The sequence below is a fragment of the Pristiophorus japonicus genome, chromosome 14 (genome assembly GCF_044704955.1).
Source record: "Pristiophorus japonicus isolate sPriJap1 chromosome 14, sPriJap1.hap1, whole genome shotgun sequence".
Lineage (NCBI taxonomy): Eukaryota > Metazoa > Chordata > Chondrichthyes > Pristiophoridae > Pristiophorus > Pristiophorus japonicus.
In genome coordinates this window covers 93021278-93036106 of record NC_091990.1, presented here as the reverse complement: position 1 = coordinate 93036106, position 14829 = coordinate 93021278, and the positions used below count along the sequence as shown (strand labels likewise).

The window sequence follows — 14829 nt, the reverse complement described above, 5'->3', positions numbered from 1 at the left end:
TCAGTGTCTGGTTTTCCATCTGTTTTCCTAACATCTGTTTGCATCTGTGAGGAAGTGTGACATCTCTTGCATGATAGCAGGTATTTGAAGAATGTGAGGGAAGTAAACTTCACAAAAAATATTGATAATTTCAATCTGTCTCTTAATCTGGTCACCTCTGTTACTGAAATATCACCTTAATAACGTCCCACAAACAGCAATGAGATGAAAGACTCGATAATCTGTTTTGTTGGTTTGGTTTTCAAGACAACCGCTGGCTGGAAGAACTCCCCTGCTTTTCATATAGTGTCAGGGAATCTTTTACAAACCGGACCTCGGTTTAATATCCGAAAGACATCACTGCAGACATTGCAGCACTCCCTTGGTACTACACTGAAGTAACAGCCCAAATTAAGTGCTCCAATTTCTGGAGTGGGGCTTGGACCTATAAGCTTCTGACTCAGAAATGAGAGCGTTACCAGTAAGCCAAGGCTGGTGCTGAAGGAAATCTGCTAATTAATTGGGTATTACAAACCAGTAAAACACATGACCAAGGCGACTGAAAAATTTGCTTTAGTCTGTGACACTGTAACCAGGTCTGGAATCATTGGCTTCTCTTTTTGCATAAGTAGTTCTTCATTCGCTTTTAAGTCACCACATATTGGGCCCAAGTTTCCGCCCTCTAAAAACGGCGCACCTCCATAAGGTGCGCCGACTTTCTGGAATAAAAAGGGTGCCGAAAACTTACCTTGTGATTCTCCGAGTTCCTCAGGAGGTCTTCGGCCTGGGTGTAGCGCAGCACAAGGGATGGTGGGGCGGAGCCAGGTCCCGGTGCTGAAGACAGTGCCGTGACCTCTGCACATGCGCGTTCAGCCTCCTTCCCTCCCTCCCGTTCATCCTCCACCCCCCCCCCCCCGCCCGTTCAGGCCCCCCCCCTTCCCGTTCAGGCCCCCCCCTTCCCGTTCAGCCGTCCCAGCACACTGTTGGAGGGCTCCCGGTGCTGCAGTAGGTGAGTAGAAACTTACATTTTATTTAGTGATTTTTTTTTCTTTTATCTTTTTCAATTTTTTTTGATTGATTTATTGATTTATTTGTAATTTATTGTTGATGATGGCTCTTTATTTGTAAAAGTGAAGTGTTTAATGCTTATAAACACCCCCCCCCCCCCGTATCTCTTGTTCCCTACGCCTGATTTCTAAGTGTAAGCAAGGTTTGTCTGAGCGTACAAAAATCTACACTTACTCCATTCTAAGTTAGTTCGGAGTAAGTTTTCGCTGTCTAAACTTGCAAAACAGGCGTAAGTGGCTGGTAATGCCCCCTTTTGAAAAAAAATCTGTTCTAAAATGAAACTATTCTAACTCACTAGAATTGGAGCAAACTAAATGGCGAGAATTATAGTTTCTAAGATACTCCATTCTAAACTAGTTGCTCCAAAAAAAAGGAGCAACTCGAGCCGAAACTTGAGCCCAAACTGAATAAGGGATAGCAATGCAGAAAACCTCTAGAGCTAGCTGTTTTAAACTGTACCAATCAATGCACTATATCCACGTATACAGCGCTGAGAATGTGCAGTCAGTTCTACTCTCTCCACCCTCTTTTAATCCCCCCCCCTGCAACTTCCCTGCCAAAAATCCTACTTCCCTGCCAAAAATCCTTCTTCCCGCCCCCCAGTTTGCAGATCTCGGTCACAGACTTAGTGTTTTCCAAAAGGTGCGAGGAAAGTTCAGGATGTCTTGCCAGGCCACACTTGTGCCAATCCTAGGGATTGGCTCAGGCATTTTTGAAGGAGCCTGCGCACTGCTCCATCTATTTGTGTGGCTGCAAGAAATGCAAGGCCCAAGACGGTAAGGGAGCTGAATAATTTTGTATCAAGTTTTTTCTAATTCATTCATGGGATGTGGGTGTCACTGGCAAAGCCAGCATTTATTGCCCATGTACACATGTATACATAAAATGAATTGTGTAAACAACAGTTACCATTAAAATTAAAAACAGTGAATATCCAATATGCCCGGGTCCATTTAGTTAAACCTCCACTAGGCTAATTAAGTGGGATAATATTAAAATGAGTGAATAATTGTGCAAGAATTAATAACCCCACTAACGGTCATTGATGAGAGCAAAATGTAAAATTGGTAAATTTGAAACAGGCCAGCATGTTGATCATCTCTCCCACTTCTACCCTCCCAATAAGTTGATATAGATAAATTCAGAAAGTAATCAGATACTATCTTAATACATAAAATCTCATGTAAAATGGTAAAATCTTCCTTTACTAAAAGAAAAAATGATTATATGTTGTACTGAAACTCTATGTGGCTGTATGACAGAGCGGCTCATGTCTACAGAGCCTCCGAAACGAGAGGTGTACTCTTTTTAGTGTGCTTCGCAAGGCTTGAACCACAATCGTGTGCCATTACCTGGAGTCTCTGTGCACTGGGATCCACTCCCATGTTTAAGATTGCGATGAGAACCCCCTCCCCCCCCTGCCATCATACTCTGAGTAGTACCAGGAGAGGAAAAACTCATCTTGATAACTCTACCTTCGGTAAAAGAGTCATCAAGATGAGAAGCCGTGCCTCGACTCAGACTATTGTGCGGCTTAAGCTCTATTTCTGTCTTATCCAGTAGGCAGGATAGAATGAACTGGCAAGCTGGATACAGCCCACAGGCCGTATTTTCCCCACTACTGTTCTTGGCAGTAGAGGTTGCGGGTTTGGGAGGTGCTGTCGAACAAGCCCTGGCGAATTGCTGCAGTGCATCCTGTCGATGCTACACACTGCAGCCACGGTGCACCTATAGTGGAGGGAATAAATGTTTGAGGTGGTCGATGGAGTGCCAATCAAGCTGACTGTTTTGTCCCAGATGATGTTTAAAGTGTTGACAAGTGGAGAGTATTCCATCACACTCCTGACTTGTGCTTTGTAGATGGTGGAAAGGCTTTGGGGAGTGAGGGGTAACGTTCCCGCTAATCTGTGCAACTGCACAGCGGTCTGGAGATCCTGTGCAGGTCGCTAATTGGTTTTTAGTTGAAGAAATCACGCGTGCGAGAAAATTTGAATAGGCCGAGCAACCAGTTAAAGTGACCACCTACGATAAAAGATTAGAGGAAACATTGGTCAGGAGATGAGGTACTCGCTGTGTAAAACCCAGCCTCTGACCTGCTCTTATAGCCACAGTATTTACATGAATGGTCCAGTTAACTTTCTGGTCAATGGTGACCCACCAGAATGTTGATGGTGCGGCATTTGGCGATGGTATTAATGTCAAGGGGGATGATTAGACTCTCTTGTTGGAGATGGTCATTGCCTGGCTCTTGTGTGGCACGAATGTTACTTGCCCTTATCAGCCCGAGCCTGAATGTTGTCAAGGGCTTACTGCATGTGAGCATAGACTGCTTCATCATCTGAGGAGTTGCGAATGGAACTGAACACTGCAATTATCAACAGACATCCCCACTTCTTACCTTATGATGGAGGAAAGGTGCTGAATATAATTGGGCCTAGGATATTGCCCTTAGGAACCCCTGCAGCGATGTACTGGGGCTGAAATGATTGGCTTCCAACAACCACAACCATCTTCCTTTGTGCTAGGTGTGACTCCAGCCAGTGGGGTGTTTTCCCCCTGATTCCCATCGACTTCAATTTTAATTAAACTAAAACATATAGTTTGGAATGAAGTATCTGTCGAACAAGAGTTATGGTGGGCCAATTAAAATACTAATTTTAAATCAGTAATGATTTTCATTTTTGATGCTTTTTTAGTACATTTGTGTTCCCTTATGGCTCCGGGCTGCACTGACCAGGATTTAAAAAATCTTCTGTAGTGATGATGCCTTGGTCAGTATGCTCATCTACCCTGCAGATTTTGCCCCCCTCCACATCGGCAGCAAAAAGCTCATGCCTGTTGGATAAGGGAAAAGGCCGAAGCTCCTCCAGCACTGCACCGAGAGTCCCCTTACCTGTCTGAGTTGCAGTTACACCCTCCTGTCCCTGACCACTAACCAGACTTGTACCACTTCCTAACCTAATGGGTGTGCCTGCCTCCTGGATCAAAGTGTCTGGATAACACTCCCCCTCCCTTATCCCCTGCAGTGTCTGCACCTCGGATTCCAGCTCAAAAATTCTGAGCTGAAGTTCAAGATGCAGACACTTATTGCAGACGTGGTCGTATGGAACCACAGTACTCTCCACAAACTTTCATGTGCTGCATTTATGGCACACCACCTGCACTGCCATCCCTTTGTAACCTTGTTTTATTTATTTAGTTAATTAAAATATATGTATTTAATTAATTTAGCTCGTAAATTTGTTTTTAACTAATTACTAGATTTAGTTTAAGTTTTACGTAGATGAAATTAAATATTTACCTGTAACATTTACCTGGTAGTTATAGATTGCCCCCTCTGCCAGTGGGTTCACCAGTTATGTCCCCATCAATTGCTTTGCTGACAACCACTGGCTTGCTTCAATCCATGAAGAATGGTCATTTTGGCAAAGGAGCGAAGGTTTTCCATGGACTTGTGTGTCGGTATGGGACACCATCTTTAGGAGAAGAAAGAGGACAAATAAATTGAGAAGATCAAAGAATTCATAACAAGCTAATAATTAAAAGCCTAATTTTATTTACCTCATCTTTTCAATGGCTGCTTTAGCAAATCAGGCAAGTTTACATTGGGATCACTGTTGGGTGCATAGGCCCTTTGTGTTGGCACTTCTGAGGCAAATTTAAAAGCAGGTTGAAAAGGAATGATTCAGTAATCTGAAGCGCTATGTTGTCCGATAAATTATATTTTTACCCATGGCCTGTTCTAAAGTCCTGGCTGTGTATAATTGTGCAGGACTGTATTTTTAAAAAGCCTATCACCCTGGTGATTGTACACAGATTACTACATTGCTTATTCTTTGTCTTTATGGTTTTGTTTATTTTCAGATATAATTTGTGTTGTACTATGGAATTGCTATTCTATCAATCTCTTTTCTGAAGTGGCTGAGAATATTAATTTCCATCTGTATTCTGTGTGTAATGTTCACTGTAGTGTTGCAGGAATCCAGTTAATTGAAGTGCTTGATATGACCAGCTGTAATTTACATTCCAGTAGCACGGCACAAAGCAATAACAACTACTCAGCTACAGATAAACATTCATTTACTGCTCCCAGGGGTCATTTTCTAATAAAATATCCCAGTAATATTATACAGTTGTATTTTTTCTCCTTAATGGTTGTAAGGGTAATAAAATTATCAATTAAATGGTTGGTTGGGCCAACAGGAAATATTGCCTCCTGTTTCTGTATGCTGCTTTCCTGAAGTATGGTTGGCGTTAACCACAAGCATGGTATGTAGAAAAGAAACCAAAAGCCATTTTAAATTCTCAAACTTGCTCATTTTATTTTTCGTTTTTCTCTCTCTCTCTCTCTCCCCCCAACACATTCATTTTATTTATTTAGCACCCCTCTGGTTCCAATCTACTTGAATTTGGAATTATAGCCTCTCCCAACTTTAATTATTGTCATGATTATTGGCTTTTCATAGAACCATGATCTACCATTGGTCGTCGTAAACTGACCATGTGCCCTGCGATGCAGCCATGCCCTGCATACAATGCAGTCAAATGGAAATTACTTCCCTCCAGCCCCTTGCCCAGCTTCAGTCATGTAAAGCCCATTGGGTTAATACATTATTTGCTAAAAATCTGTCCTGATAAGTTGGAGCTTTCCCAAAGGGCAATGTTCTCGTTTGGGTAATGGCTAAAAGCATTTCTCAAATGTTACTAGCAGACTTTTGCTTTATAGTTCTGTATTGATCACTTTCATTGAACACCGTAGTCTGCATTGAAACGTGCATGTTGATCTGACTTATAATTTCCTCTGACTGTCAACAGAGACAGCTTATGATTCCAGTCGGATGAGAAATGCATACAAATATTTGCTAATCTTTGTCATCAGTAATAAATTAACAGTCTTTAAAAACTGATTGAAATACTGCTTTAAATGTACAACTAGCCTGAAGAGGAGAAGGTAATAATTGCACTAAAGGCTTAGGATTGACTTTCCCATCTTTCTTGTTGAGAAATTAAAATATTTTCGAGGGGAGGAGAAAGGCAGTCCTGATTTGTATAGCTACAATTTCGACTGTCATTCTGATCAGCTCGAGTCTTTCAAAGGCAGTCCTATGATGCAAAAGTTGCCGAACCAATTATGTTACAATATGGTCACGGATTTGGTTCTTCAGTCTTGGCCCAGCTGTCAGTGCTGGGTAATTTTACATAGGGTAGAAAGCAAATTGGAGGATAATTCAATATAGGTTGCCCTTTTGCATTTAACCAGCAGAAGTCTGGGAAATGGTTGTCTCACCAGCCTCTTGTTCTGAATAAGTTGATTAACTGATGAGCCCAAAAAAGAGAGTGCTTTTCTTTAAATGTCAATGACTTGGAGCAATGACGGGGCACAATTTCAAAATGAGCAGATGAAACAAAACTTGAAAGTATAGTGAACAGTGAGGAGGATAGTGATAGACTGCAAGAGGACATCGACAGGTTGATGGAATGGGCGGACACGTGGCACATGAAATTTAACGCAGAAAAGTGCTAAGTGATAGATTTTGGTCGGAAGAACGAGGAGAGGCAATATAAACTAGGGGATGCATGAACAGAGAAACCTGAGTGTATACATGCATAAATTGATGAAGGTGGCAGGGCTGGTTGAGAAAACAGTTTTTTAAAAAAGCATACAGGATCCTGGGCTTCATAAATAGAGGCATAGAGTACAAAAGCAAGGAAGTTATGATGAACCTTTATAAAACACTGGTTTGGCCTCAACTGGAGTACTGTGTCCAATTCTGGGCACTGCACTTTAGGAAGGATGTGAAGGCCTTAGAGAGGGTGCAGAAAAGATTTACAAGAATAGTTCCAGGGATGAGGTAGTTCAGTTACGTGGATAGACTGGAGAAGCTGGGGTTGTTCTCCTTGGAACAGCAAATGTTGAGAGGAGATTTGTGGAGGTGTTCAAAATCGTGAGGGGTCTAGATAGTAGAGAGAGAGAAGCTGATCCCATTGGTGGAAGGGTCGAGAACCAGAGGACACAGATTTAAGGTGATTGGCAGAAGAACCAAAGGCGACGGGAGGAAAAACTTTTTTACGCAGCGAGTGGTTAGGATCTGGAATGCACTGCCTGAAAGGTTGGTGGAGGCAAATTCAATCATGGCTTTCAAAAGGGAATTGGAGAAGTACCGGAAAGAAAATAATTTGCAGGGCTTTGGGGAAAGGGCAGGGGAGTGGTACTCGCTGAAGTGCTCTTGCAGAGAGCTTGCAAGGGCTCGATTGGTCGAATGGCCTCCTTCCGTGCTGTAACCAATCTGTGATTGTATGATTTCATCAGTGTAAAGCATTACACCTTGGCAGTGAAAATTTTAGATCTACTGAGCCACAGCTTTTCCTTGTTTGAATGAATGAAGTATGAAGTTCTGTCGGCACTGCTGAAGTATGTAAGTAATCACTCACCTGCCTGTATGTCAAGAAATGGGAAGGGACTGCAACAACCAATTGGTAGTTGCAATGAGGGGTGGCAAGACATTGGTAGTAAGCACAACCGTCTGATTCTCATGCAGAAGCTGTTGGAGTCTTTGTGCCAATAGATGAGATTGATTATTGATAATTTTGTGTTTAGTGTGCTGACTAACTGTGTTGCCAAGCATTATGCACTCTGGAAATTTAAGGATTCAACTTCCCAGCCTCCTCTTTGAGAAATATTGAAGTATTCAACAGTCAGGTAGCCATTTTTGTCAGTTATCGTCCTCCTGAGGCAGTTCAAGTGTCAAAACAAGTTGCTGAATCAATATGCTGGAACTATCGCGCAGCCCGGACCTGGACACCTGTTTTTCGCGCCAGAAAGTGCACCTAAAAAAAACTTACTTATTCTCCGGCTCCCTGCAGCTCCTTTGGAGCTGGGTGCGGCGCAGCATGAGCTGTAGGGGGCGGAGCCAGGTCCCTGCGCTGAAAACAGTGCCGGGACCTCTGCACATGCGCGCTACAGTGGGCGCGCATGTGCAGTAGCTCCAGGCGCCCAAAACTGTAGGAGGGGCCCGAAGCACACAGCCCCTAGCCCTGGCCGAATGGCCTCACTGGGGCTGCATGAATAAGGCTCCTCCCACCCGACCTGAACCTCGCTCTCTTCCCCTCCCCGGACCTCCGCGACTCTCTACCCCCACCCCTCCACCCCCCCCGGACCTCCCGAGACCCGACGCCACCTACCTGTAAATCCAGCCCGAGGTCTTGAGCCCGGCCATTCAGCCTCCTTCTCACTATAATGTTTCGAAACTGATTACACCATCCCACACCATAACTATTTTTTGATGCAGTAAATTTGCTAATTAACTGTTGACATACCTAATCACAACCGACTACCTCAGCCAGTTCCTCCGAACGTACATCTTGGATTACAAGCTTACTGCTTCGTGCATTGATAAATCAGGCGTGTTTCAGAACTGCCCCTCCTTTACCATATTGATTGCTTTTACAGAATCCTAGGTAAACTAACACAAATCTATATGCAACAGGTAGGTGGAGATAAATGCTGCATAAATTAGTTTAAAACATCCAGTAACACAGGATTTTTACTCCCTCAAGTGATTTTTGTATAGTTTATCAAATTATTTGAAGCTGTGTGCACAACAATTATTTTTAGCTTTGTCATTGTAAACCTCCAAATGGCTGAGCCACTGAGAAAGCTCATTGTAATTGCTTCTTCAGAAATTAATGCAAAAACACACGACTCCATGGGGTGGGGGAGAACAGACACATGTTTAGGAACAACCCCATCCATTTTTAAATAATCTCAACCCCAGAAACCCAGCTTTTCCCCATACCCTTCAATCATTTTCTCTTCTGAAACTTACTTTAAACTCATTGGGCCAAAGTTTCAGGCCACACCTAGAACAGCGCAGTCCAGTCCTGGACGCCAGTTTTTCGCGCCAGAAAGTGCGCCTAAAAAAAACGTACCTATTCTCCGGCTCCTTGCAGGTCCTCTGGAGCTGGGCGCGGCACAGCACGAGCTGTGGGGGGTGCAGCCAGGTCCCTGCGCTGAAAACCGTGCCGGGACCTCTGCAAATGCGCACGACAGTGGGCGCGCATGTGCAGTAGCTCCAGGCGCCCAAAACTGTGTGGGAGGGGCCCGAAGTACGCAGCCCTTAGCCCTGGCCTAATGGCCTCACTGGGGGGCATGGATAAAGCTGCCTCCCACGCCCAGCTCCTGCTTCCTCCCGACCCGACTTGACTCCCGCTCCCCCCACTCCCCCCCAGACTCGACCTCCGCTCCTGACTCCCCCCCCCCCGACCTCCGACCCCGGACCCGACGCCACCTAAATCAGGTGCTGGGGGCAGGCCCAGCCCGAAGTCTTGGGCCCAGCTCGTTCAGCCTCCCTCTCCTTCTCTCCTTTCTTTCTTTCTTTCTCTCTCTCTCTCTTTTTCCCTCTCTCTCTCTCTCTCTCTCTCTCTCTCTCTCTCTCTCTCTCTCTCTTCCCCCTTCCCTCCCTCCTTTCTCCCCCCTTCTCTCTCCCCCCTTCTCTCTTTCCCCCCCTCCCTTCTCTCCTTCCCCCCCCTCCTTTTGCTGTCAGAAACACAGACACTGACAGACAGAGAGATAGAGACACTGACAGAGACACACTGGCGGTGGGCAGGGGCCGTCCCAGCATGCTGTTGGAGGTCTCCCGGTGCTGCAGTCGGTAAGTAGAAAATGTTTTATTTATTGATTTTTTAAAAAACATTTTTTAATTTCTTATTAATTTTTTTTGATTGATTTATTGGTTGATTTATTGATGTATTTATTATTGATGATGGCTCTTTATTTGTAAAACTGAAGTGTTTAATGTTTGTAAACTTCCCTTTAACCCCCCCCCCCCCATTCCGTACGCCTGATTTGTAACCTACGCCTGATTTTCTAAGTGTAGACAAGGTTTTTCTGAGCGTACAAAAATCTAAACTTCATTCTAAGTTAGTTTGGAGTATGTTTTCACTGCCTAAACTTTCAAAATGGGCGTAAGTGGCTGGACACGCTCCCTTTTGGGAAAAAAAAAATCTGTTCCAAACTGAAACTGCTTTAACTGACTAGAACTGGAGCAAACTAAATGCCGAGAATTGCAATTTCTAAGATACTCCATTCTAAACCAGTTGCTCCAAAAAAACAGGAGCAACTCAGGCCAAAACTTGACCCCATTTATTCCAGACTTTGTTCTTTTTAGTACTCCCGGCTGAATGTGACAGGCACTGTTCTCGCAGGTCACGGCGGGGAGCCCATTCAGCTGGACTAGGGACAGCGTGCTTCGGGCCCCTCCAACACAGCCTGCACAGATTCGTGGGCGAGGAGCTACTGCACATGCGCGCACACTCTAGTGCGCATGTGCAGAAGTCCTGGCACTGTTTTCAGCGCCGGGACCAGGCTCCACCCCTTGTGCTGCGCTTCGCCGAGGGCCTTCATCATTTCAGCTGTGGGGAGAATAGCAAGATAACTTTTTGGTGCGGTTTTTGTTCTAAAAAGTTGGCGCAGCTCACGGGGGCAAACTTGGGCCCTATAGACCTGGTTTTGTTTCCTCAGTTTTACACTGTTACTTTCTAATAGTGTCAGTGATGGATGCTTTTGCACAGGAGAAATGATCAGTCAGAGAATAATTTAAAGTGAATTGCTAGTGACCAGTTGTAAAACACCATTGGCATACTAGTTTGGGAATATTTCTATGTGGAGACATCAAACGTGAGTAAAAACGAAGTTGTTTCACATGGTTTGTTATTAGTGAAACAGATCCTTACTTAATGTGTTAACTTTCTGGTTGCTGGTATGTTGTCCTGCTGTATCATAAGAGTTTTACATTTCCCAGATGTTTGAGTACAGCAGTGCCATTGTGTAATATGTATTATATACAATGTATTAATATTTTTGACAGTTTTTGTTAACCAAAAATATGGCAACAGCTTAAAAGTTGTTTTCAAAATGGATACAACTGGCATCATCCTTTTGTTTTCAGGCAACTAGTTCTCAGTCTCCTTGCCATAGCACCAATAGAATGCTTTTTATTGAACCATACTGACCACTAACTGGAATGTCATTTCATGCATCAGACTGAAAAATTGTAATTTGCTCTTTTAATCCTTTTTAAACATAACTGTTGTTTGGTATTCTGCTTGCTTCAGTTATTGGCTGTGAACTTAAAATGTAAAGTATATTCTCAAGAAAATACGGATATTTTTGCATTTGGCTGGTCAGTCGGTATTGTAAATGTGGTTTCTTTAATCAAGTACTAGATTTGCAATATGTACTATGTATCATCACTGTGCACTTTAAGAATGCCTTGTTTGTATAATAAATAATGTTTTATTTACATAGCGCCTGTAACGTAATAAAACATCCCAAGGCACTTAAATAGTATCTTGGTATCTCTCTGCGATATAATATGTGACAACGGAATTAACCTTAAGCTGGTAATGAAGTGCATTTCTTTAATTGAGCAATAATGCATTCCAAGTTTGTGCTCTTTCTGGATTGAGACTAGGCCTGCAGGCTAATTGATATGTTTTTTTTCATCAATTCCAAATTTTCTACAGCTGAAAAGACAGGTGGGAATCCCATCGTGCCACACTAAAACTGGCTTGTGATAATTTAACCATGCTGCCCTGCGGAGAAGTGCTTGACGTCCACTTGGTGCTTCCCTATAGTGATATGGCTGAGATTCGGCACTCTGTGCAGATTACCAGTGTTAATTCACATCCCACCATACTGGCACCATTCACTGGTGTAACCGATTCCGCTTTGGTAAACTGGCTAAATGAAGGATGGGACCAACGGCGTTGAGTCCTTCAGTCAAGCATTTTGCCCTCCTTATCCACCTCCAACAAATATAACTACATTATGTTTGAACAAACCAATGTGATCCAGAAAATTAGATTAAGTCGAGCCTCAATACAGATTTGTGGAGGTTGGTAAAATTACTTATCAGAGCGCACATTAGTAAAATCTAGCTCCTTTCTTCCAGTCATAATAGAATTCCAGTGGCTCCAAGAGAAAGTTTGCATTGACAAGTTTGTTCAAATGACTTTTTTTTAGATTAAATTGCAATGAAATTGCTGGGTGGCACAGCTAGGTACACATTCACAAATTGCTCACAGTCTAACTTTTAATAGACAACAATATGGTATTCTCCCTAATATCTAGTACATGTATTCGTGATAAGGGAATTGGCAGTCACACTGGTACAATAGGCCAAGTTACACCTCAGGTTGGAATTAAGGAAATTGTTTGGGCAGAACAGAAGGAGCTTTGCTCTGCATCAATGTTTTGCTATACCTTACCTGCAAGGAGTTGATGGTAAGTCTGACCAGAAACAATACCATCCCTCAGCACTCACATTTTCTTGATGGATGCCAACACATCTAAGTCCTAACACGATAGCAGCACAAACTTTATTTCGAGAATATTAACATTATATGCTTTCTTAAATGTTCTGCATTTTAGATACTTGGATGAAAATTTAAAGGAAATTACTCCTGTTCAGATTGTATATAATAGTGATATTTAGGGTATTAACATATGCAGAAACCATTATGTTCCTTCTGGTCTATTTTTTGGATTTACAAGACTTTAATTTGAAGATTTAAAGTGTCATAAAAATTAAGTATATATGTACAAACTTTAAAAAAACAAAACAAGTTTTTACTTGTTTTTGGCTTAAAATTATTTGACAAATAAGTCTTTTGTCTTTCTTTGTTTATCCTGATTTTCAGCTTCGGTCAATGTCCTAGTCCAAAACTGCAAAATCTACAATGATGCAAGCTGTGATATTTCAGCAGATGGACAGCTTTTGGCTGCATTCATTCCCAGCAGTCAGCGTGGATTTCCAGATGAAGGCATCTTAGCAGTCTATTCCCTTGCTCCGCATAACCTGGGGGAAATGCTGTACACTAAGCGATTTGGTAAGTTTATTGCAAAGAATACAACATTGGTCCTTTCTTTCTCTTCTGGCCAGAGTTAAAATGAAGTTTCCGTACTTGATGAAAATAAATTATCTTTGCCACTTACGACAGACATTTGACAATGGTCTACAAATTTCAAAATATAACTATGGGGTTTGATGGGATTGATGGTGTTGGGGTTTGGATACCCCATTGTGGGAGGCTATAGCAGAAAATATTTGCTCGAGTAATGGAGCTATATTTATGAAAAGAAGTCAGAGCTTTTAAGGGGTTACCTAATAGAGGTCTTCCAGATTATGAAGGGTTATGATAAGATAAATGGTGATAAATTGCTTCTATTCATTGTCGAGACAGTAACGAGAGCGCACACATTCAAGATAATCACAAGAATGAAATGGGTGAGTTAGAAAAAATTCTTGATGCAGAGGATGATTTGAATGTAAAATTATTTGCCACAAGCCATTTGTGAAGCAGAGTCAATAACAGTGGTTTCAAAAAGAGCAATATTAAAGCTTATGAAGAGCGAGCAGGAGAGTGAGATTAGACTAGATGGGTCATGTGGAGAAAAAGTGGTGCAGACATGAAGAGCCATATGGGCTCTTTCTGTGCTTGCATTTCCAGCATTCTATTACCAGCCTTTCACCTTCACTGGCTGCAAGAGCTTTGTGGTGAAATGACTTTGTGTAGTCTTAATCCAGTTCCCATGAACATGGACTCACTGCATTAAACTGTCCCAAATTTGGCACTGATTGGCAGTCTCCCTCATGACAAGATGAATGTTGGGGCAAAAGTTGTGTTTTTAAAATGATTTAGTAGAATAGACACACACAAACAATTCCTCTGATGAGGGAATCCAGAACAAAAGGGCATCTTAAAATTAGAGGAAGGCCATTTAGGAGTCTCATAAGGAAGCACTTTTTTATTCAAAGTGTAATAGAAATCTGGAACTCATTCTCCCAAAAGGCTGTGGGTGCTGGGTCATGAAATTTTCAAGACTCAAAATGATAATTTTTATTTATATAGTGCCTTTAACGTAGTAAAACGTCCCAAGGCACTTCACAACAGTGTTACAAGACAAAACAGATACATTTGGCATCAAGCCACAGAAGAAATTAAGGCAGATGACCAAAAGCTTGTTTAAAGAGATAGGTTTTAAGGAGCGTCTTAAAGGAGGAAAGAGAGGCGGGAGGTTGAGTTCCAAAGCTTAGGGCCCAAACAGCTGAAGGCACGGCCACTGATTGTTGAGCAGTTACAATGAGGGATGTTCAAGAGGCCAGAATTTGAGGAGCGCAGACATCTTGTGGGGTTGTGCGGCTGAAAAAGATTACAGAGATAGGGGGGGCAAGTCCATGGAGCGACTTGTAAACAAGGATGAGAACTTTGAAATCGAGGCATTGTTTAACCGGGAGCCAATTTAGGTCAGAAAGCACAGGGGTGATGGGTGATCGTGAGTTGGTGTGAGTTAGTACGCGGGCTGCTGAGTTTTGGATGACCTCAAGTTTACCTCGTGTAGAATATGGAAGGCCGGCCAGGAGTGCGTTGGAGTAGTCAAGTCTCGAAGTAACAAAGGCACAAATGAGGGTTTCAGCAGCAGAAGAGCTGAAGCAGGGGCTGAGGCGGGCAATGTTATGGAGGTGGAAAAAGGCGGTTTTAGTTATGCCGCGGCTATGTGGCTGGAATCTCATTTCAGGATCAAATATGACAGCTAGGTTGCGAACAGTCTTGTTCACCCTCAGATTGATGCTCGGGAGAGGGATGGAGTCAGTGGTTAGAGAACGCAGTTTGTGGCGGGGACCAAAGATAATGGCTTCGGTCTTCCCAATATTTAATTGGAGAAAATTTCTGCTCATCCAGTACTAGATGTTGGACAAGCAATCTGACAATTTAGATACC

The 14829-nt window shown here is 42.8% G+C and overlaps 1 protein-coding gene across 9 annotated transcripts in view; it reads left to right on the top strand.

The window, feature by feature from the left end:
* The window catches only part of LOC139279984 (activating molecule in BECN1-regulated autophagy protein 1-like), a 505692-nt gene that overhangs the window by 329392 nt on the left and 161471 nt on the right, over positions 1-14829 (top strand). For all 9 annotated transcript variants that reach the window (XM_070899374.1, XM_070899373.1, XM_070899377.1 and 6 more), the window contains one exon: positions 12748-12936. In XM_070899374.1, the coding sequence (XP_070755475.1) occupies positions 12748-12936 (189 nt within the window). The remainder of the gene's footprint in view (positions 1-12747; positions 12937-14829) is intronic.